This window comes from Microtus oregoni, unplaced genomic scaffold (genome assembly GCF_018167655.1).
Source record: "Microtus oregoni isolate MIOR12 unplaced genomic scaffold, Mior012 000001F_ref0000356, whole genome shotgun sequence".
Taxonomy (NCBI): Eukaryota; Metazoa; Chordata; class Mammalia; order Rodentia; family Cricetidae; genus Microtus; species Microtus oregoni.
This window is the reverse complement of record NW_024543060.1, coordinates 83,367,320-83,390,176: the sequence shown is the minus strand read 5'-3', so window position 1 is coordinate 83,390,176 and position 22,857 is coordinate 83,367,320. Positions and strand designations below refer to the sequence as shown.

Genomic DNA, 22,857 nt, shown 5'->3' with positions numbered 1-22,857 from the left:
GCAGAAGAAAATCCTTTAGAAAGGGACGCAGTTAACTATCAACCACCACTGAGTGACCAGTAAGATGTGGATAATGGCAGGGTTTTGAAACGTGGAGGATACTGATGCCATCAGCTACGTATTTACCAAACTAACGCATCATTTTATTTTTATAGAAGTTTAATTAATGGATGCAGGGATAATTCTATTCTTGTGTATATTTTTTCTTTCATTGAAAAGTTTTTTCCTCACATATCCTGATTGCGATTTCCCCTTCTTCCACTCATCCCACTTTCTCTCCCCTCCCCTCCCATCTGGATCCACCCCCTTTCTGTGTCTCATTAGAAAACAAACAGGCTTCTATGGGATAATAATAAAATAATAAGATAAAAATTTATGTACAATTTTTAATATTCAAATTAGATAAATTAGCATTTCTGTTTCCTTTAAACATCATTTATTCATGTTGAGAACCCCCAAACTCTTACCGTCTCTTTGTAAAATACAGTAAATTACTATAAATCATAGTCCTGGTGTTTGTTTCTCCTACAATGCCCCATCCTTGTAAGCCTCTGTCAGAGCTGCCTCATTCTATCAAAGATATGTATTTACTTTAAAAAGCCAGGCATATTTTTCTAATAGAAATGCAGACATATTTTAAATGCATCATATTTTTATATATCTCCTAGATATTCTTAAAGATAAGTTGGTGTCTTAGAGTTTGTATCGCTGTGAAGAAACACCGTGGCTACAGCAGCTCTCATAAAGGACAGCACTGAATAGGCCGCCTTACAGTTATCATCGTGGCAGGAACATGGCAGCGTGCAGGCAGACATGACGTGGAGGAGGAGCTGAGAGTCCCGCATCTTGACCCACAGGGAACAAGATGTGAACTGACTCACTGGATGTAGCTTGAGCAAAGGAGATCTCAAAACCCATCCCCATAGTGACACACTTTCTCCAGCGAGGACACACCTCCTAATTGGGCCATTTTCTTTTAAGACACCACAATTGGTTTTAGAGTAGTTTGAACTTACGTGAAATTTTCATTCTCTGTCTTGTTAATAATGATGCCTTATAGAAGTTCCCAGAATTACTCGAGTTTAAGAGTAGAAACTACATACTCATTACAGCACAGTAATGACTTCTTTCATGCAGAAATTTCTCTTAGTTGAGCCTTAAAATGTCATCCAAGAAATCCAGCACTGTGTCCTCTGTCTCAGCATTGTTTCTGACCTCCAGACCAGCTCCCACTCTTTACTGGTGGAATCTCTCTCACTTACTGTGACCGCTTTTACGTTTTAAACTGGAAGTTGTTGGTTTTGTAATTCTTTGACTTTAGTGCTCTACTCTTTATTAAAATCTAATTTAGGACATGGATGCAGTTTAACTGGTTTTCCGACATTTTAACCGTACAGATTTTGTTTTATATGTGCCTGGCTTTGCGCTTGCATTCTCCTTTAAACAACGGCTGCATGTTTTAGACAGAGCTGGAGAACAAGCTGCAGCAGCAGTCCTCGCAGGCAGCCCAGGAGCGTGCAGCGGAGAGAGAAAAGCTGTCGGCGTTACAAAGCACCTATGACAAATGCCAGGCAAACCTGAAACAGCTTCAGTCTGATTTCTACGGCAAGGAGTCGGAACTTCTAGCCACAAGGCAAGACCTTAAGGTATGGAAAACTGGTGTGTTAGAACAAATCCCAGCAAGCTGTTTGTAGATGCCCATTGCACAAGTTCCTGAGGAAGCACAGGTGTTTGTAGACCAGGAAGAGAGATGCTATTGACCGTTACTATCCCTTGCTTCCCTGAGCTGGTCTCCTGTGTGAGAAGGGTGAGAACATTCTACAACATGACACTTAACCACGGGAGGGAGTCCTGTTGTGGCTGCTGCCGGTGTATACCTCAGGGTGACAGTATGTACTTGGACACAAGTCTGGCCTGATCTGCATCGTGAGCCCCATCTGCTGGATCGTTTATAAAATCCTTTGCTCATTGGGTATTTCTGTTGGCTACACTCTGTGCTATTTGCCCAGAAAGAACAGAAATGGAATTCACTTATAAATTTGTGCCCAGGTAAAGTGAAAATTGTAGGACTATCCAGAATTAAACCTAAATCTTCTCATCCCAATACTTTCTTTTATGTCACTTTATCAGACATCAGAAAAAAGAATTAACACTGTAAAGGTTACGAAATATGGGAAAGCTGACTTAATGAACAATAGGAACGACAAGGGACCACAATTTATTCCCAGTGGGATGCTATATTTGGTGCAATCACTCTGAAGTTGGTAGCTGATGCACTCAGTGATTTACCTATTGCCGTGGGTGTGGCTAGGTTACAGGTAGTAAAAGAACAAAGATGTGTACCAGGAGGAGCGTTCCAAGGGAAGCAATGCTGAGCAAGTGGGAGTGTTTTAGTAGATGTTCAGACAGTGGGTAGACCAGTAGCCCTTGGCATCTCCAAAAAAAACTTCATGACAGTCTTTCACCTTGACTTCAAAGAACTGATTAATGGGTTTCATAAATTTAAATTTTTAGAGGCCATGCATTTGAAATCTTATAAACTAATGACACTTGGAGTGTTTTGTGGGCGTTTTGACATTATTACAGAGTTTCTTAGGGGTTCTACTGCTTTTTAGGATTTAGCAAGCCTGTTGGGCCAGAATCTCTACTACCCAGTTATAGTTGTAGTAGATTATACAGTAGGCTTTGAGATGCACTTCTTTATTTCAGTGCTGAGATCAGACTCATGGTCTTGGTATGTCAGGCAAATATTCCACACTAAACTATGCCCCAACCCAGTAAATCTTATTCTTTTAAAAAACCTTTCCTTGACAACATCTAAGCCTGATGTGGGATTTCTCTATGTATGCTGTGAATACCATTGGTCAATAAAGGAACTGACTTGGCCTGATAGGGTAGAACAGAGCTAGGCAGGGAAAACTAAACTGAAGACTGGCAGAAGGAAGGCAGAGTCGGAGGAAAAACCATGGATCCGCTGCCAGAGACAGACATGCTGAAACCTTGCCGGCTGTAGGCCATGAGCCTGGTGGTAAAATATAAAATAATGGAAATGGGTTAATACTAGATGTAAGAGCTAGCTAGCAATACACTTAAGTAATTGGCCAAGCAGTGATTTAAATAATATAGTTTCTGTATGATTATATTGGGTGTCTGGGTAGCTGGAAAAACAAATAAGCGGCCTCCTCCAGCACAGGCCGGTTGCCACACTCCTCACTTTGCACAGAGTCTTACACTGTTTTCCTGTGTATCTGGGTGGTGAGCATTTGCTCAGCTTCTCTGTTCAGTTTCTGCTTTACATGCCGCTCTTCTATGCTAAGGACCATGTTATGCAGGGTATTCCGTTAATAATTGATTAATTATTTAAAAAAAATCCCAAGGTGACTCTGGGTATTACCTGACTAAATCTGAAAGGGTTTAGACTTCTACTGGCTGTTATTAAAGATTGAGCGTTATACTGAAAGAATTCTGAACTGATTTACTGGTAAGAAGTAACCTTCCTTTTTTAGAAGCATAATCTTCAAATTAGATATTATTTACTTACTCATTTGTTTAGTTATTTATGTTTGAGTCAGTGTTTCACCGTGTTTTCTAGGCTGCACTCAAACTCATGTGCAGTCCTCTTGCCTCAACCTCCCAGTACTGAGATTATAGACATCCATGCCCAGTTTCACTTAGCTTTTTATTAACTATGCGTTAGGTGCAATCCTAGCTGGCAGAGATCCTTTCTTGAGTTGCATCATCTGCCTTGTTTTCAAGGGAAGTGTTTCTCCAGTGAGAACTGGGTGCTTCCATCAGTCAGGTCTGGTGAAGTATGTTACCTAGTCTTCACCTCCTGCAAATTCTTAGCAGAAGCAGCTGGGATAGGATTTCACTTTTCCTACATTCTCCTCCCGAATGTAACTAACAGGCACTTTGGCTTTCTTCCACCTCTGCTTCTCAAGGACGAGCCTTAGTAACTGTGATAGAAACGGACCTCATTGGTCCTTATTGGTTATTGTCCTCATTGTTCTCATAAAAGCAGCTCAAGAACGGAGGGTTTATTTTGACCCACAGTAGAACACCATAATGGGAAGTCCTGGACCCAGGAGCTCAGGATCAAGCCTCATTGTCTGTAGAGACAGATGCGTGCTGCTGCCTGGCCCCCTTGCTTTTGTCCTTGCCATTCAGTCCAGGAGTCCCACCCATGGAATGGTACTACCCCCATTTAGATGGGTCTCCCTGTCTGAATTAACCTAACCTAGAAACTTTTACAACATACTCAAAGGTTGGTTTCCATAGTGACTCAGAATCTATTAACACGACAATATTAACTACCAAATGAGGGACTTAGAGCAGTCAGTGGCTATGACATTAACTACATCCTGTTACAGCCCCAAGAAAGGCAACTCAAGAAGATGGGCCTTTGGCTGGTCAGAAAACAGCTTTAAATATAAGACTAAGTTCATTTCCTTAAGTTTGTTATCAGATTGACAGTTTTGAAATATTCCCTGACATGTGATTATGTACTGTTTGCTATTGTATAACTATTATGCTTGTTTAAATTTACTAATCATATTAATTTGAGGATATAACTTTTTATAAGTCTGTAGAAGAGAAGCTCTCTCTGGCACAAGAAGACTTGATTTCAAACAGAAATCAAATTGGAAACCAAAATAAATCAATTCAAGAACTGCAGGCTGCCAAAGCTGCTTTGGAGCAGGACTCAGCAAAGAAAGAGCAGCTACTGAAGGAGCAGAGTAAAGCGCTGCAGGACGCCCAGAGGGAAAAGGTAAGCTCCTTTGGAGCTGGACTTGCACAAGTCTTGAAGACCAGCTTGTCAACCCCCGGCTCCAGCATGGTGGCTCCCAGCGGGTCTGAGACAGAGAGCGTGTGTATCGGAGCTTCTGTGCTTCATCGCCTCTTCTTGCGGTGTCTATCCAGTCTTCTTACTGCTTTTTGAGGGTCTATAAACATGTTTTTCACACAATAGAATTTTTGTTATGTTCCCCAAATTGAAATTTTCCCTTTAATTATAGAAATCATGAGTGTTTTTAGGAGTGGGAATTGTGAAGCAGGGACAGCATTCAGGATTTATGTCTCAGGTTCTGACAGGCGATATTTAATTGGTGCTTAACTGCAACAATTTTAGCTCAAACATCTTGTTTTAGTGTTAACTCTATCCCTAGTAGATTTTTTATAAAAATTATATTTAAAACCTGAAGATTGAAAAGTCTACCCAAATTAGAGAACCGTATATAGAAAGTGATAGCAATAGCAGTTGTGGAGGTGAGTGGTATCGCTGTATGTCACAGCCTTACTCTGCCGAGGCGCCGTTCATGTCACAGGGTTTACTGTAAGTCTTTAACCTCAGCGGTGACATTGCCAGGTTAGGTGGGAGGGGAAGATGCATATTCTGCCCTAGTTAACCTCGTTAGAGAGGCACAAGCGGGGTCATAAATAAACATTTTAGCATACTAACTTTTAGGAAAGTAGATGCTTTAAATTTATTTATAATTTCTCTACAGTCGGTAAAGGAAAAAGAACTAGTAAGTGAAAAGTCTAAGTTGGCAGAGATGGAGGAAATTAAATGTAGACAAGAAAAAGAAATCACTAAACTCAATGAAGAACTCAAGTCCCACAAACAAGAAAGCATGAAGGTAAGTCATAGTATCTTTTCCTTGTCTAGGCTGTGTGTTTTCCTTTACATTCATCTGTAAATGTATTAAATTAGATATTGAGAAAGGACTCACCATGTGATAGACACATTTTATTTACATTCATCTGCAAGTATATTAAATTAGATTGAGAAAGAACTCATTATGGGATAGACACATTATTTTATTGTTTTTGGCAAATACTATGGCCAGAGTTTTCTTTATTGCATGATATGCATGTCCATATTGAAACTCCTTTTGTTCTCTGATTACTGAATAGAGCAAAGCAGACACAGAATAAGTTTAGATCTGAAATGATGAAGTATAACACTGTTTTAGAAAATTATGTTTACTAGTAATTTATAAACTTGTAAGACTTTAGATTTAAGAGAGTCTGGTTTTTAAATTATTTTTCTTCTTTAAATTCCTCAATAATCTTATGGTTTTAACATTTTATCCCTTAGAAACTTAGCTAGGATTCCAATTGGAGAAACTTTGTACCATTTGCTTTGTGAAGTGACGCAGTTTCATGGGAAAGCTCAATGCTCTCTCAGGCTCCCCTCAGCTTCTCCTTGTCTTCCAGCGAGTGTGATTTTGTTACTCACAGAGTGGATCTTATTCAGTATATACTCGGAGTGTAATGCTATGTTTGCTGACTAAATGATCCGACAAACACGTTAAGTGAGCAAACTGAAAGGTGGAGAGATCTGTTTCAGATAACATAATTTACACACGTGCATGAAAAGTATGACCCGCATGAAAGACTAGTGAGTAGGAAGTAAATAATCTTGCCCTTCGCATCAGTGGTTGAAAATACTGAACTTCAAGACTTGTATGTGATGTTGTGAAAAGCTGCATAGACTTTAGCTGCCATTTGACATGGTGATTAAAAGTTGTCTTAGTGGGCTTTCTGTCGCTGTGATGGACACCATGACCAAAAGCAGCCTGGGGAGGAAGGGGCTGTTTCATTCTATGACTCTTGGTTCACACTCCATCACCGAGGGAAGTTAGGACAGGAACTTGAGGCAGGAACCTGGTGACAGGAACTGAAGCAGAACCATGGAGGAACGCTGTTCAGTGGCTTGCTCAACCTGCTTTCTTATAGCACCCACTGGTGAAACCACAGTCAGGTGGGCCACACCAGTCAAGAAAATACCTCCCAGGTTTCCCACAGGCCACGTGGGGGTGGCGTTTTCTCAATTGAAATTCCTTCTTCCCGAGTGATTTTTGGCTTGTGTAGACTTAACAGAAAATGAGCTCGGGCACAGGGATGAATTGTTTCTGGCTCTTTTCAACAGGAAGTATCAAACCTCAAGGATGCCAAACAGCTTTTGATTCAGCAGAAGCTAGAACTTCAAGGCAAAGTGGACTCGCTAAAGGCGGCCCTGGAACAGGAGAAGGAAAGTCAGCGGCAGCTGCGAGAACAGGTGAAGAAGGAGGAAGAGAAGCAGAAGGAGGAGTTTTCCGAGAAGGAAGCGAAGCTGGTAGGTGAACCAACTTAATGGTGGAATACGTGCTTTAAAGTGGAGCTTTGAATCAGTCCAGGAAGATTTTCTACCTAGAGACTATGATTTTTATACTAAAATTAGAAAAGACATCAATTTCATTCAAATTGCTGATGTCTTAGGAAAGGTTTTATTCTGTAGTCACATTTTAGATAGGTGAAAATCCAATTAGATATAAATACCAAAGCATCTTTAGTATAGAAACAAGCAAGCAAGCACACAGCCGTAGACATGGAGGTGTGTGAGCGAAACTGGACACGCTGGACACTCATTCAGAGTAATGTTGCAGACTGGGAGCAGACACTTAGGGTTGGAATTACGATGCCTGGAGTCTGCTTTTCCTTCCCTGCATTGCATTTACCTCCTAGGAAGCATCTGGCTTTCCTTGATTGAACCGACTCAACATCTCACCAGATAACTTTGCCGATTTTTTAGTTGATCTGGAGGGTTTGTGTTACACCTTTGGTGGGTTGATGAGAGACAGAGCATGCATTGAGGCAGGAGACTGTAGCCTTGTCAACAGGGCCTCTGCTTTCTTTCTCTTAGCACGTGCCTATTGCTTTGTTCTGCCCGACTACAGGGTCTCCAAATTGTAGCCTGGCTGATCGTCATTGCTGCATTATGACATCTGAGCAAACCTACTTAGGTCACACACATGTGCAGAATCAGGATTTTAGTGTGTGATGTAATACATTCTCCTGCCTCCTTTCCAAGCAGTATGATTAGCATCTTTGGTATTTTAATTTCAATATGTAGAAATTTTATTTCTCACTATAGCTCTCCCTCTTCCCCCCTTTCCCTAAGCATTCTGAAATAAAAGCAAAGGAAGCAGGAATGAAGAAACACGAGGAGAACGAGGCCAAGCTTACCATGCAGGTCACAACATTAAACGAGAACTTGGGCACCGTGAAGAAGGAGTGGCAGTCCAGTCAACGGAGAGTCAGTGAGCTTGAGAAGCAGACGGACGACTTGCGGGGTGAAATTGCTGTCTTAGAAGCGACGGTTCAGAATAATCAGGATGAAAGAAGAGCACTACTAGAAAGGTGATTGACGCCTGATAAAATTAGTTTGCCCCTGCTGGCGGTGGTGGCTGGTGCAGGCTTTTAATCCCAGCTGTCAGGAGGCAGAGGCAAGTGGATCTCTGAGTTGAAGGCCAAACTGGTCTACAAAGTGAATTCCAGGACAGCCAGGGCTACACAGAGAAACCCTGTCTTGAAAACAAAAATTTAAAAATTAGTTTGACCCTATTATAAGTAATAGATTGTCTTATGCCACATTTCCCCACTAAACACGGAATGGAGGAAAGTGTATAACCTCTTCAGATATATATATATATATATATATATATATATATATATATATATATATATATATGCAGCCATTAAAAAAATCACTTTAAAAAAGAAAATAGTTGAAATTAATGTATATTTAAAATTACCAAAATAGTCCATTAGCTCTATTCCAGAAAGGTCCTTAATGGTTTCTTAAATGTTGATGATCTCTTTGCAATCTGTCCCGTAAGATGCCTTAAAGGAGAAGGTGACATAGAAAAGCTGCAGAGCAGAGTTCTGGAGCTGCAGAGGAAGCTGGACAACACGACCGCAGCCGTGCAGGAGCTGGGCCGGGAGAACCAGTCCCTCCAGGTAAGGTGCTGCTGCTGGACGCTGCACCCATCCTCCCGTTTCTCTCAGGGAAAAATATTCCTGCCTTCAGAGCTAAGAATGTAGCTCAGGGGTGGAGAATTTGCCTGTCTCCAGTACTGAATACCACAGAGAAGCCACGATGACAGTAAAGCCCATGTTGAAGAAATATTTTCAGATAAATACTATCCATGTAGAGATAGCCTATGGATTTTTTGGGTGATTATATGAAATATAAGACATTCCAGATGTCTCCCACCTGACAGTGACATCATTCATGGATTGTCACAGAGAAGGGAATTGAAACATTCAGGAATGCAGAATAACAAGCCGGCTGGTAAGTATCTGAAGAGGTGATCTCAAGCAGACTCGCTGGTGCAGACTTTAATCCCAGCACAAAGGGGGAAGAGGTAGGGAGATTACTTCGAGGTGGAAGTCAGCCTGGACAGGGTCAAGACCTCATGTCAAGGAAAAGAGCATGAGGAGACATTGATTACTGTAACAATGAATGTGAAATTGCCAGAGCTTTGTAATTGTCAGCGTCTCTGAGGAATAAAACTATTAATTTGATTTTGTCATTCAGATTTAGAAATTAGCTATTTTTGACAACTGGAAGTTAATTAAAGCATCTGACTTTTAAATTTTTGTTTCAACAAATTAGAAATAAGCAATTCATCATTCTGCGAAATATTAGTATTTTAATGTATCAAAACTTTTTAAAAACAGATCAAACACACGCAAGCATTGAACAGAAAGTGGGCAGAAGACAATGAAGTACAAAACTGTATGTCCTGTGGGAAGTGCTTTTCCGTCACAGTGAGACGGGTGAGTGACCCCTGCAGAGCAGATCCCTGCTCACTGTCTCCCGAAACTGCCATTAACTCAATCTTTGTTCAGAGGACTGAGTTCTTGCTCCGCTGACCCCAGTAAACCGAAGAGGTTTTTCTGTTGTTGGACTCAGGTCGGGAGAGGGACACGGAGAAAGGAGGAGGGACTTAGGACTTTCGCTGGTCCATTTGGATCTTGGAAAAACAAGGGAGGGTCAGCTGGGCTTTTCTCCGTCGCCTTTTGGATCCACCAGGTTCATGCTCTACTGTCTGATTCCCAAGATTTTATTAATAATTGAATAATTTAGATAACTTTACAGTTCCTTTTCTTAGCGACAGATTTTCTAAACATCAGTCGGTGCTTGCTAGTTTCGGCTTATCATATGTGTTTGACTTTAGTTTTCATTTCCATCACATGTTTCTGTTATCCTCTGAACAGTTGTTTTCTGAGGGAGAGGGCAGAGAGCACACTCTCGTGTTTCAGTTATATTTGAGATGTTTTTTGTTTGAGACAGGGTTTCTCTGCATCGGCCTGACCATCCTAGAACTCATTATGTAGACCAGGCTGGCCTCAAACTCAGAGATCCGCCTGCCTCTGCCTTCTGGGAGCTGGGATTAAAGGTGTGCGCCACCACCGCCCAGCATATGAGTTCTTTTAAAAGAAGCAAAAGCAGAGACTTAATGAAATGTGTATAAACAATTCTCTTATGTTTCATTCCGAGTGAAGCTAGAGTCCCGAGACTGTCGGGGACCAGGACTAGTGTTCCATTTGATAGGGATGCTCTAGTGCACTAAAGAAGGTATCCTAGAGTTCCTCGGGGAATTCTAGGATGTAAGTATTCTAAGGCTACCTAGAATGTTACCACAGTGTTTGATCAGTTTAAGTTTTAAATTACATAGGAAATAAATTCATGTACTGAAATCAGTTAGCACACTTTGATGGTGTGGTTTGTAAGAGACGTGTATTTTATAATGCTCTTGCTATAACTTGTGCTTGAAATGGTTTAATTTTTGTCTTAACAGCATCACTGCCGACAGTGTGGAAATATCTTCTGCGCCGAGTGCTCAGCCAAAAATGCCTTAACCCCTTCTTCGAAGAAGCCTGTCCGCGTGTGTGATACATGTTTCAATGACCTGCAAGGCTGACAAGCGTCCCGGCCGCAGGAGTGCACACTAACGCTGGACTTGCAGTACAGTTGATTCGGACTCTGGGTGCACAGCAGGCCAAATGGGAATGCGTATATTTTGGAATGTTACCAGTATCAAGTAAAACTCTATTTTTGTGAGACTTTGGTTTTGATTACTTTTCTCCATTTAATCCCCCAGACAGCTTTCATGCCAAGGTCAGAATTAGCCAATGAAATGTAAATAATCTTTGGATGGAAAATAGAAAAGTATTTTTTTAAACATAATTTAATTATTCACAAATGATGAACACAATTCCTTAGTTTCTTCCTCTCAAATTATATGTACAAAGTGTATGGATGGTTGGTATCATTTGTTGTGCTTTCTGTTGCACAATGACACAGTGACTTTATTATGTGTCCTCTTGGTGTTCACTCTCACAGGAGTGTAAGATTTTGTTTTCTCCTTGGTAGGTCTGTGGCTCAATGATGGTGTTAACTTTATACACTGATTACTTGAGTGTCCTAAATGCAGTTTATGCTAAAATGACGTGCTAACCATGAAGTCAAGCATCGTTTTTGTTTTGGCAGTATTGATTAAATTCAAGTAGATTTGATGAACACTTTATGTAAAATTAAATGGTTTATTTTATGGTACTTCTAGGGTTGTATTTCTAAAACTAGAATTACTTTCTATTTCTTTATCTTATTTTAGACACCCACACACTGTCCCCTAAAATATTGTATAAAACTCTCTGTCCTGAGCTGGAGGGTAATAGCACTGTGTGGTGGCCTGGTCTTGTTTCTGCTGGCGGAAAGTCTTCTGGAATTAGCTCACACTACAGCCTTACTTTGTTCTTCTAGCCTTTTCATGAAGCTGCTTTCTAAATGAATCTTCTGCCCCTTACCTGGCTCGGTCTTGGTTAGTGTAGCTCAGCTTCACTGTGACTGTGTTATGCAGTTTAGCCTTTTTAAAGATGGGGCCGATACTGCTGTTGTCCTGTCTGTAAAGACCCTATAAAGTGTTGAGAACAGATTAGAATTCTTTACACTTTCTCTGACCAATAGGAAAGAAAGACTACTTGAAGAGGTGCAAGGTGGACTTCATGTTTCTGATGAGGGCTCCGTGTTAACTGGGAAATCTTTTAACTTTGTATAACCAGTGCTAATGGAATTACATTACAGCTAAACAAGAGAGTGGACATAGCCCCAAAATCCTAAATAATGACTAAAATAGAAACAAGGTGGTTAGACCCTGTCAGGGTCATCTGTTTGTCACCGTTGTGAGTTTGAGCTCCACCGTCCTGTAACCTGGAGATGGGGAGCGTCCGAGGACTGAACCTACCACATATGGCTTTCAACTTCTGAAGAAATACGAAGTTCCACATTCAGTCAGTACAGTCATTCCATAATAGCAGAGAAAGCTAATATTTCACCTACAAGAAAGAACTTACAATACACACTTGCTGTCAGGGTTATGCATACTTACTTACAACATGTACAAACAAGAAGAAACCAAACATGTATCTTTATTAAGCAAAGTTAAACCCTGCCGTCAGTAATTGATAAGGAGACCAAGTCCCAGGACTTGGGATAAATATACATCCTTGAGCTTATATAATACAGTGATGCAAGGCTCCTCATTAAAAATAGTTGGATAATATAAACTGAGCTATTCGTGCATTTTATATCACTGTAAATCCTTTCAAGTAGTCCCATGCTTTTGGTGTTTTTTTTTTTGCTTATGAGTACTTTGAAGTATGTTTTTAAAATGCAGACATTCAACAGCACTGCTTCATGAAAATTCATCCTTTAGTTGAAGCCACTGAAGCCTTCCCCTTTGTTTCCCTCCGCTTCACAAAAAACGGGGCAGGTGGCAGCAAATAAAACCATGTGTTTTTAGGTAGTCTTGTTTTGCCCTAAGTAATCTCATGTCATAGGTCCCAAATAGCTTCCCTCCCACATGCTACTATACCAGACATTGTTTTTTCTTAACTATTGCCAATTTAGTATCTATTGAAAACAAACATTTAACATTTTTCTCGTTTAAATAAAAAAATCCTCTTCTTAGTTCCTTTTGGCTGCATACTTTAGATGTTTGCTAGTAGCGTTCTGTTGTCTGTGGGTCAGAGCTGGCACATACAGAGTCCCAGCTCTTGGCTACAACGCAAAATGTATTGGCATCAGGCTTGCAAGCTGCAAACCCCGGCACGGAAATCAAGATGCGCTGGTTTGTGTCCAGTCAACTGTTATGTACAGAGCTGTTCTAACAGAAAGCAGGCAAGGCTGCTGATACAGGACGTGGTCCTTCTGAAGAAAGAAAAGGAGGAAGCACAAAAACCTCAGTGCAGTGTGCAAATCAACATTTTGTTCAACTACCTCTGAAAGTGGAATTAGCTGGTTTAATAGTTTCCTCACGGTGACGTGAGATAGCAACTGCCAAACTTAGGTTCCCACCCCACTTAAAAGTCTTTACGATTATTTTATATAGTTTCGAGGTCTTTCCGGCTACTTTACTCTTGCATTTGCATACGATGTCTAGCCTGCAGTGGAAGGCAGATGACAGCTGTATATTTTGATATTTGTGACCTGCTTAACTCTAGCAGTTTTTAATGCACTTTGGCTATGAAAATCACAGGTAACTTATCTGATTTAAATGTGCCATCAATTTAGTATTCCTATACATAAGCTTGATGAATGATCTGTCATTTACAATCTGCCACATGTTGCCGTGTCTTAATTGCCCTTTGCCTGAATTTTAATGATCAAATTGTTCTTGTTGCACATGTGAATACTGTGTATAAACTTTCTGAATTTATGTAAAATTGTATAAAATAGAATTGAAAAACCACTGTTGTCTGTGAGAAGTAATGAACTTACTGTAACATGGTCCAGCCACAAGTCTGACATTCTGTGCTTTTCTGAACTGGGTGGGGTCATATATCCATAGCCTTTGTACAGACTTTTGCATGAGTATTTTCTCCTTTAAGTTTTGGGGTTCATTATTTTATTGTTTATACTTGTGATCATGTAGTTGTGCCTTATTTTCTGAAAGAGTTTGGCTCAGTCAATACTGTAATTTCTAATCCCAGTGATTAGAAAGTTCCTGCTTACAACTGGCATATTACGAGACAGTGTTTAGGTCTGTGTAAAGTGGAAGGACCCTTGCCACGTGGGTTTAATATGTCAAAGATGATATTAAAGACCGTTTCTTTCCAGCAATGCTATCCTATGACTATGATTGTTTGGCTTGCTTTAAAAGAGAACATGCTGTTAGCTGTTTTTTTGTTTGTTTGTTTTGGTTTGGTTTGGTTTGGGGTTTTAACAAATTCACCAAATATTAGGAGTTTGCACTTCAATACAGAGAGTGGCCATGTTTTAATGTTGTCTAACTTAAGATACCGATTAAGTTCCCGATCAAGAATTCATTAGTGTCATAATTGGTTGAGAAGTTCTCTTATCATTCAGACTAAGTTTGTGAAGAATCAAAGCCAAAAAGAAATATTAAAAATATATTTGATCCTTTCTTTCACTGTGTGTATACAATTAATAACTACCTAGACATTTAAAGATACTTTTGTGAAGATCCAGTACCCAATTGTTTTTGTTACTGTTTTTCCTGTATCCTATTGTCCTGAAATGAATTATTTCCCTATTTAATTCAAATGTTCGTTAAACTCAGGAATTTAATATGCACATTTAAAGCATGTGATCATATAAGTTCTATACAGCACAGAAAATGTTTAATATATTTCCATGTGACCAGTCCTTGAGCTATTTTTATCTTTCCTCTGTACTTTTATGCTAACTTTCTCCTTAATGATATTCACAGAGAAAACCTATTTGTGTAAATGTGTGATTTCTGGGCCAAAGTAATTCCGAAAGTTACCTCATCTAGTTTATTGCCAAAGCTCCATGAGGAGTAAGCATCACACTTCCTTCCTAAAGCCAATTTATACAGCCGTAAATTCCCTCATAAATCTTACCTTGCAAAAATTGCTTTAGCCTTTCTTTGGATGTAATAACTTTAGCTCCAACCAGATGCCGTCTCTAGAAGCTCACTGGATGTGTGTTTTCCTCTTCGCCTATACTCCCCTCACTCGGTTTTCTGTTGAATTTTTAAAGCTCCGTCCAAACATGTTCTCATACTTCATTCTCACCCATCCTTTTCCCTCCGCTCCCTTGCTTCCCCTCACAAGTCAATGTCCCCTTAGTGTTTCTTTGGTTTTCCCAGGACTGACTGGCACTCCCGTAGCGACTGGGTCTCCACCGTTACAGTGCCTGGCCCTTGCACAATGGCCTTTCCGCGCTCCTGGTCCAGGTGGTTAACCACGCATGCGTTTTCCTCAGACACCGTCACTATCCTTTACTTCAGTTTCATTATAAATAAACCCACTAAGACTTTGGCTGTCCAGCAACCAAATTGGACAAATTTGTCATTTCCGCGCTGTGAATTACAAAAGGTAGCATGCCTACAATTGAAATGTGTAGACTTCCATTGGTATAGTCTGACCCTAAGACCTAGTCTCTTGAATGAAATTAGTAGCATATTCCTTCCTGATAAAGATGTAGTGTAGGAGGCAAGAGTGAAGAGGGGCGAATGAAAACGAAGCATCAGGAGGGAACACATGATAAATAGATTAGTTCAAGTTGCTTCTCTGGATAATTCTAGTGATGTTGTAAATCCTGCCAGACGCTGGGAAGCTACTGCGGTGTTAACACGCATGCGCAACTCCAGTCCGGCCCGTCATTTTCTGACGAACACCATTCTTCAGAAAATGAAGTCAAGACAACATTACCTCCCTGTTCCAACTCTCATGAGAAAGTGCTAACTGGTAAATGGAAAACAAATCCTTTTTCTTTCGACAGTTTATTTTCCCCTTGGAGTTCTCTACTTCCAAGTTAGAACATTTTAAATATACCTAAGATATACTTGGAGAATATACTTGAATACAGAATATACTTGGAGAATAAGAATTTTAAAACTGTTACTAAAGCATATACATTTATTTCTTGTATTAAAAGAAATGAAACCTTGTATCCAACATGCCCATTGTGTTGGAGGTAGAACTATAAAACACGCGATTTACAGGTATGTACAACCCTGGTATCACTGGGGACATCTGCAGAGGGGGATGGTGGATGCACTGGACACAGTAGTGGGCGTGGCTTTCCTACTGGTACTTCGTATCATGCCTCAGACTGAATCAGACTGGAGCTTTAAAGACTGGATAGCGGTATACATTCACTAAGAGGCGTCGTTATTCTCTAGACTTAGGACTCTCCTGGCTCAAACTCTCAAGTTGTGGAGTGCATTTAGAGCACATGATTTTTTTTCTTGTCATCATAGATGAGAGTTGAGAGTGTGAATGAACAAACACCTGGATGCCTAACCTGTAAGAATGTTTACCACTTATTTTAGGTCCCTCGGTTTGACTCTTGGTAAAGCTAGTGGTACTGCTGTTATTTGGGCCATCATGAAACACGTATAAACACCGATTTGAATTGTAACTGAAAATTTCTCACGTGTTTGTATCGTTGCTACTTTGCTGGTTCTCTTTTTGGCATCTACTAACACTCTGATCAGACAGGAGATTGCAGATGGGGTAAGCTAGTTTGGTGTGTGTGAGTTGGACAGGCAGACTCGGGCAATTAAGAGCTGCAGTATTCAGAGATGAGCAATTAGGAAAATTTGTGCTGAGAACATAAACCATTGGAAAGCTGAATTTCTTGAATGCCAATGACAAAGGAGTTTATTTACTAATGCTGTAGTTTTTAAAACACGCTGGTGTAGGTGAATTAGCAGATTGAATTCTTGGGAATAATGCAAACGAGGAATGATTTTAGCCCTTGGGAGTGAGGCTGGAGGATCATGAGTTTGATGCCAGCTTGGACTATGTAGCAAGTTTCTAATCACTTGGGCCACATGGTGAGACTAGATCTCAAAAAAATGTAATAATAATAATATATTGCACTTATTATCTGGCCATATTGTTGTCTTGGTGGAAAGCTTAACAAGACAGACAATGACAGGAACCTTTAAGAGATAGTGAAGCTGATGGAGGAAGGTCATTGGCTAATAAAGGCCATTTTATTAGTTAGACCCTGGCCCATTTTATTGGTTAGAGGATAGGTCGGAGGAGAAAACAGGACAGAACACTGGGAGGAAGAGGAAGTGAGGTCAGAGACTCGACAGCTCTCTCGGGAGCAGACGCCTGAGAGAGACGCCATGCCCCGCTCCCGGGATGAAGCTCGGACCCAGGATGGACTAGGCTAGAATCTCCCCGGTAAGCGCACCTTGGGGTGCTACACACAGATGATTAGGAATGGGCTAAATTAATATGTGAGAATTAGCCTAGAAGAGAATGGGCCAAGCAGTGATTAAAAGAATACAGTTTGTGTGTTGTTATTTTGGAGCATAAGCTAGCCATGTGGGCGGCCGGGTGTGGGGGACGCAGCCCTGCCGCCCCATATTACTACAGTGAAGCTGGGGTGAGTCAAGTGCTCACTTCTCCATAGCTGTAAAGCAATGGTCTGATTTCTGGTGTAGCTCCTGGCTGTCTTGGAGCCTTCCATGAACCCATTCCACATGATTTCCCCTTTAGGATTGATTGTGGCAGCTAAAAGTGAGTTATGTGATCCAAACGCATTTGTTTCCCTTAAGAAAGGAACTGGGGCAGCAGTTGGTTGTGTGGCAGGAGAGGGTAAGAGCCCATGTGCGCTGCCCGTGAGGTTTCTGAGCAGGATATGGACTGGCTATCTTCCTCTGCTCCTCCCAACACCCGCTTTCCCCAGAGCTGGGGGGAGGGGGAATGCACAAGTCCCAGTTCACCGTTAAGAATGAAGGCCTTGAAAAGTGAACACATGCTCTGATGTTCTCCATGAGGACTGTAACAAGAATGCGGCTATACGCTGTCCATACCTGTTTCCATATTGTAGAAGAAAAGTGTTTCTCGGCCCAGACACTAAGATACTTAAGAAGACTGGAAAATCATTTAATATGAATGTCAAGCAATTTCTTGGTACAAGAAAGTGGTTTCCCCTTTTCTTTGGGTCTGTTTTGTTTTGAGAGTGGGATTTCACCTAGGTTGCATAAATAAATTTGAATGAGATTTATGTCCTACAGTTCTGTCTAAGTTGACGACTGACCAGTTCTCTTCCTCAAGAGGGCACCAGATCACATTACAGACGGTTGTGAGTCACCATGTGGTTGCTGGGAACTGAACTCAGGACCTTTGGAAGAGCAGGCAGTGTTCTTAACCACTGAGCCATTTTTCCAGGTTACTGTTTAATTAATTTGGTATTTGTGCTAATGAATATAATTCTTGGTAAAGCAATGCAATTGGATCCAGTGCTTGAAATGGTCTCATAGAACAAGCTAAGCATGATCAGGTGACTTTCCTGCTTGCATGTGTAAATTTGCACGGTAGAAGGATGGTTATGTTCTCAAAAAATAGGAAAACTACATTCTGGAAGTGAAAAAAAAAACAGGTTTTATTTGGTTACATTATTACTTTAAGATTGGAAGAAATTTGGAATCCCAATCTTAAGTCTCAGGTTTGAGCCTGGAGTCTGCTGCCAGGTGACTTCATGATTCGGAGGGGCCCTGGAGCTAATGCTCTTCACCTGCAGGTGATTTTAAGCGTACCATCTCTGTATTCCTCCCAGGAAGGAGACAGGGATGGAAACTTCTTGGGTAAGAAACACTGAGCATCTCTGCCCCTTCTGTATTTGACAGCAGTCAGTGCTGTTAGTGCTAGCCATCCCCCAAACACAACGACCTTCAGGGCCTGTGCTGAAGAAGGAATTACTCCCAGAACCTTCTCGTAGGCTCTCATAAATAGGCACCGTTGCATCCCTAAATATTTCACTAGTAGGTGGCAAGTCAAGATTTTGTGTAATAGAAAATGAGTATTTCTGACAGGCAGTCCCTCTCACCATTATACTGCCTATGGAACACAGACTTTGTATCCATAATTTTATGAAATGTTTAAACTTTTATGCAATTACTCATTCCTCACTACAAAGAGGGAGGCTGAAGCAGGGTAGGCCTGTGACTGGCACAAGGTTAGACCACGAGAAGACTGGTGTGTGAGTGGGCAGGGCGGGAAGCTGAGCATTCCTGGTCTGTGCACTCTGTTAAGAGTCCCTTCTTGGGCCAGGTGCTGATGACGCACGTCTTTAATCCCAGCACTGGGGAGGCAAAGGCGTCTTTGTGAGTTCGAGGCCAGCCTGGTCTACCAGGAATAATTCCAGGACAGGCTCCAACACTACAGAGAAACCTTGTCTTGAAAAACCAGTCAGTTCGTGGTTGGCATCTGCCTAGCATCACCTACTGTGATCCTCATCTTCCTGTCTTCTTTCTTATCTTCTGGCCAACCCCATCTTTCTGGTTCTCAGAGCTCACCTCTCCCCCATGTTTAAGCCTCTGCCAGGCATTTAGGGTAAAGACGCTTACGCTGCACTGCAGTCTGATAAAATTAGGATAGACTTCCCAACTAGAGGGCAAGTATCACATGGAGTCATTATTTTGTATTTTCCAGAGGTTTCTGCTCAGTCCAGTGTGTGGTATTTAAAGCATCCTCAGCAAACACTTGGTAGCCTGATTGCCTCTGTCACTGGAGGAGGTGCTTGCTGACACAGAACGCCGTTTACTGTATGTCAGACTTGAGGTGAGTTCCTCACGCATGTCCTTCTCTTCCAGCAATGATTTAACAAACCAAATATAATGATCTTGCTTTACAGGGGAAAGTGGAGTGCACATAGCTACATTGTGATGCCTGTTCAAGCTGGGCAGCGTCCAATTCATGCTTTTGATCACCTTGGAACAAGGTGTAGATATAGTTTCTCCTGCACACCAACCTATAGCCATGGAATAAGCTACTAAGGAGGCAAAGATGTTGGCTTTTAAAAGGAACCATTTATTTATCCTTGAGAGTTTGTTTTCCTTTCTAGAGAAGGTGCCTGTTGGTTGGCGCCAAGAGGTTTTCTGTTGGGCGGTCTTTGAAAACTTGCTTCAACCCCTAACAAAACAAGGGAGAAAATAAGAACTCGATAGTAAATGAAAATGAACGTGTTCAACAAACTGGGACAGTACTCCATCTAGAAAGTCCAAGATACTCGGACATTCTATCAGGTAGACATGGGAATGGGATAGGATGGGAGTCGCTCAGTCCCGAGAATGGCATGACGGTATCACTGTCCCCACATCTGAGACCACGTCAAGGATGAGTTAAATTAGACTGTTCAAGTGGACATCTGATGTCTTTCAAAGACTTCTCACCCGAGCGTCAGACACCAGAAAAAAGGACAGGAGTTCTAAGCGATCCTTTTTGTACCCTCTGGAATGACAAAATCTTTTCTCTCTATCCCGAAGTAGAAGGCATACTATAATCTCTTGTAGATGTTCAAATTTTGGGAAATTGTCAAGCCACTTCACTTTTCCTTCAAGATCCTTTGAAAGCCAAGACGTTCCGAGTGTATTTTTAAATGCATGTTAACATTGGAGCATAAAATTCTAACACATATACTCTGCTTGCCCCTAGAGACACCATAATATAGGTTCCTTAGCATAGTCTTTGCTGTTTACATTTCTTAGGAAACTTACTGAAGTAAAACCAGCTGCTTCTGGAAAAAAGTATTACCAAAAAAAATTTATTGATATCTTTATAGACCACATTGCAAACCCTGAAGGGTTAAAAGACCAGGGGACTGAGAGAGACAAGTGTAGCATTTTTAGTCTTGAAGATTCATTCCCTGTATGACAGGTGCTCATTCTGGTAAGAACACAAACTTTGCATTTATTTTCCAGAACTTCCTAGCAGAATGTTGCTTTGAGATTTGATTCTGGAAACATAGGAGAAGGGCATCGAGCTGTTGAATCCCGTGGGCAGTGGAAGCCTTCAGAATTAGTCTCCTTTAAGACCAGATGCTTAAACTAGGCCACCTGCCGCTTACCCTTGAACAATGAGAATCTGTCATTGAGAACTATCCAGAGAACTTGGTTTGGTCTGCCTCTCAAACCTAACTAAATGCACAATAGTAACATTATTATATTTCTAAAAGTATCATTTTAATAAAAACAAATTATAAAGTCAATTCCAAATCCCTGGATCACTTTGAAATTCGAATTAGAGATTGGAAAAGGGAAAATAATCCCTTCCCTAAGGAAGCGGTCATTTTACTTTTAAGGTTGCAAAAGAACATAAATATCTTCTGTCCTTTTGATATTTGTCAAGTTCCCTTTTGATGCGTGCTAAGAACTGTTGCTTTCCGGGTCCAAATCAATGGCCTGTTTTGAGTTTAAATTATGCAGCGATACATAAATAAGCGGTTCTTCCTAGGGCTTGCTCAGTTCCTGTGCCCAGTTTTAGTTCTAAAGTTCGTAGTCGGCATTGTTTTTACAATGACCCTTGGTTCTAGAGATTGTTTTAAAAAGTGAATGGCAGTTTGTCATCTGAATGGACTTCTTGTGTTTACTCTCATTTCTGGGGTGAATGAGCACCGATGTTGAAGACAGAATGCCTTCAGTCATGTTAGAGGGTACAGTTTCTCTTCTGTGAACTCGCTTGTGAAAGCCTTGGAGATGGAGCTGGGTCCTATGTGAACTTGGTAATAGTGTTTCTCCCAATTGCCAAGATGTGATTGGAGCCCACTGTTGTGATGTTTGGTTTATTGTTGTGGGATAATCCTTTTGCACACTGTGAAAATGTGTCTCTGCTAAGGCATTTTGATTAGTTTAGTAAAGAGCTGAATGGCTAATAACTGGGCAGGAGCAGATTAAGTGGGACTTCAGGCAGAGATAGGAGCTGTGGGAAGAGTCTGAGGTGCACGAGATGCGCCAGCGAGCGGTGGAAGGAGTTGGACATAAAGTCTGGAGGAGAGGACGTGGCAGAAGGTAGATTAATATAAATGGGTTAATTTAACTTATAAGGGCTAGTTGGGAGCAAGCCTAAGCTAAGGTCAAACTCTCATTAATAAAAAGATTGTTTCATTATTCCGGAGCTGATGACCCAAAGTCTGACTACGATTTACAATGCACTTAACCCTGAATCTTGACCTCACGTCAATGGAATTACCTTCTAGGATGGAAAGCCACGTGGGTTCCGGGAACCACAGAGTACCCTGACATTTCCCTCAAGTTCACACATTACAAGGGACTTCTGATTGACTTCTGCACCTTTTTCCTTAATGGAGTAGATCATGATCTCAGTGAATCTGTACTCCTTTTTCAGACAGCTCACCACAAGGGTGCCAGGTAACCCTGCACAGTGGAGCCTCTAGCAGCTCAGGCAGATAAAGTCGTGCGCATTGCTCCTGGTCACACCACTGGGAAAGGCAAAAGCAGGCACCTGAGAACATCACCTCTGCTGTGGAGGCTTTGAGAAGTCTACTCAAGCCTATACTCTGTAATCCAGGATCGTGTAGAATTTATGTAGACCAAACAAGCCTTGAATTTAGGACAGTCTTCTCAGCTCTACTTTCTGAGATTACTGGAGTTCACCACCACCGCCACACCAGGCCAGGAAGAGAGCTCCAGATTTAACAGGATATGCCTATGAGCTTGCTGAGAAAATTCCTAAGCCATGGACTCACTTTTTTTTTATCTATCTATCTTATCTATCTATCTTATCTATCTATCTTATCTATCTATCTTATCTATCTATCTATCTATCTGCCTACCTACCCACCTATCTGTCTACTGAGATTTGGATGAAGATTTGGACAGGGTTACCAGAAGCCTTTGGTGTTTTGGAAAGCCCACGAACAGAGCAGATAAAGCTGGGTGACAACTGAGAATGAAGCTGTGTGGCTTTTCTCTCTCTATTGTCTTTATTTCTCAGTCACGAGAGAGAAATCAAAGACCATTTCTATCGAGAGAGATTAGATACAAAAGACCTTGCCCTGATGGAATTAGATCAATGGAGTCTATTCTTATTTCATAATAAACATCCAGTGTTAGGGAAACAGTGAAAGAAGTTTAAGAGACATGAAACAAATATATTTCTATAATAAACTTGTCTTATCGGGACACAACACATTGGAAGGGGAAAGCCAGTCTGTGGGAAACCTTGGGAAATTTGGTTAACCCTCTTCTGCCATGATTGCCAAATGTAGACAATGATAGT

General features: G+C 41.1%; 1 protein-coding gene across 2 annotated transcripts in view; it reads left to right on the top strand.

Annotated features, from left to right (window-relative positions):
- Window positions 1-14,261, top strand: part of Eea1 (early endosome antigen 1) — a 94,322-nt gene extending 80,061 nt beyond the window's left edge. Inside the window, exons 23-30 of one of the 2 annotated variants that reach the window (XM_041666936.1) lie at window positions 1,464-1,646; window positions 4,583-4,768; window positions 5,505-5,636; window positions 6,932-7,117; window positions 7,943-8,181; window positions 8,661-8,781; window positions 9,505-9,603; window positions 10,629-14,261. In XM_041666936.1, coding sequence (XP_041522870.1) covers window positions 1,464-1,646; window positions 4,583-4,768; window positions 5,505-5,636; window positions 6,932-7,117; window positions 7,943-8,181; window positions 8,661-8,781; window positions 9,505-9,603; window positions 10,629-10,751 — 1,269 coding nt within the window. In that variant the 3' untranslated portion in view covers window positions 10,752-14,261. The remainder of the gene's footprint in view (window positions 1-1,463; window positions 1,647-4,582; window positions 4,769-5,504; window positions 5,637-6,931; window positions 7,118-7,942; window positions 8,182-8,660; window positions 8,782-9,504; window positions 9,604-10,628) is intronic. The other variant, XM_041666942.1, reaches the window with a different exon arrangement.
- The last annotated feature ends 8,596 nt before the right edge of the window (window positions 14,262-22,857 follow it).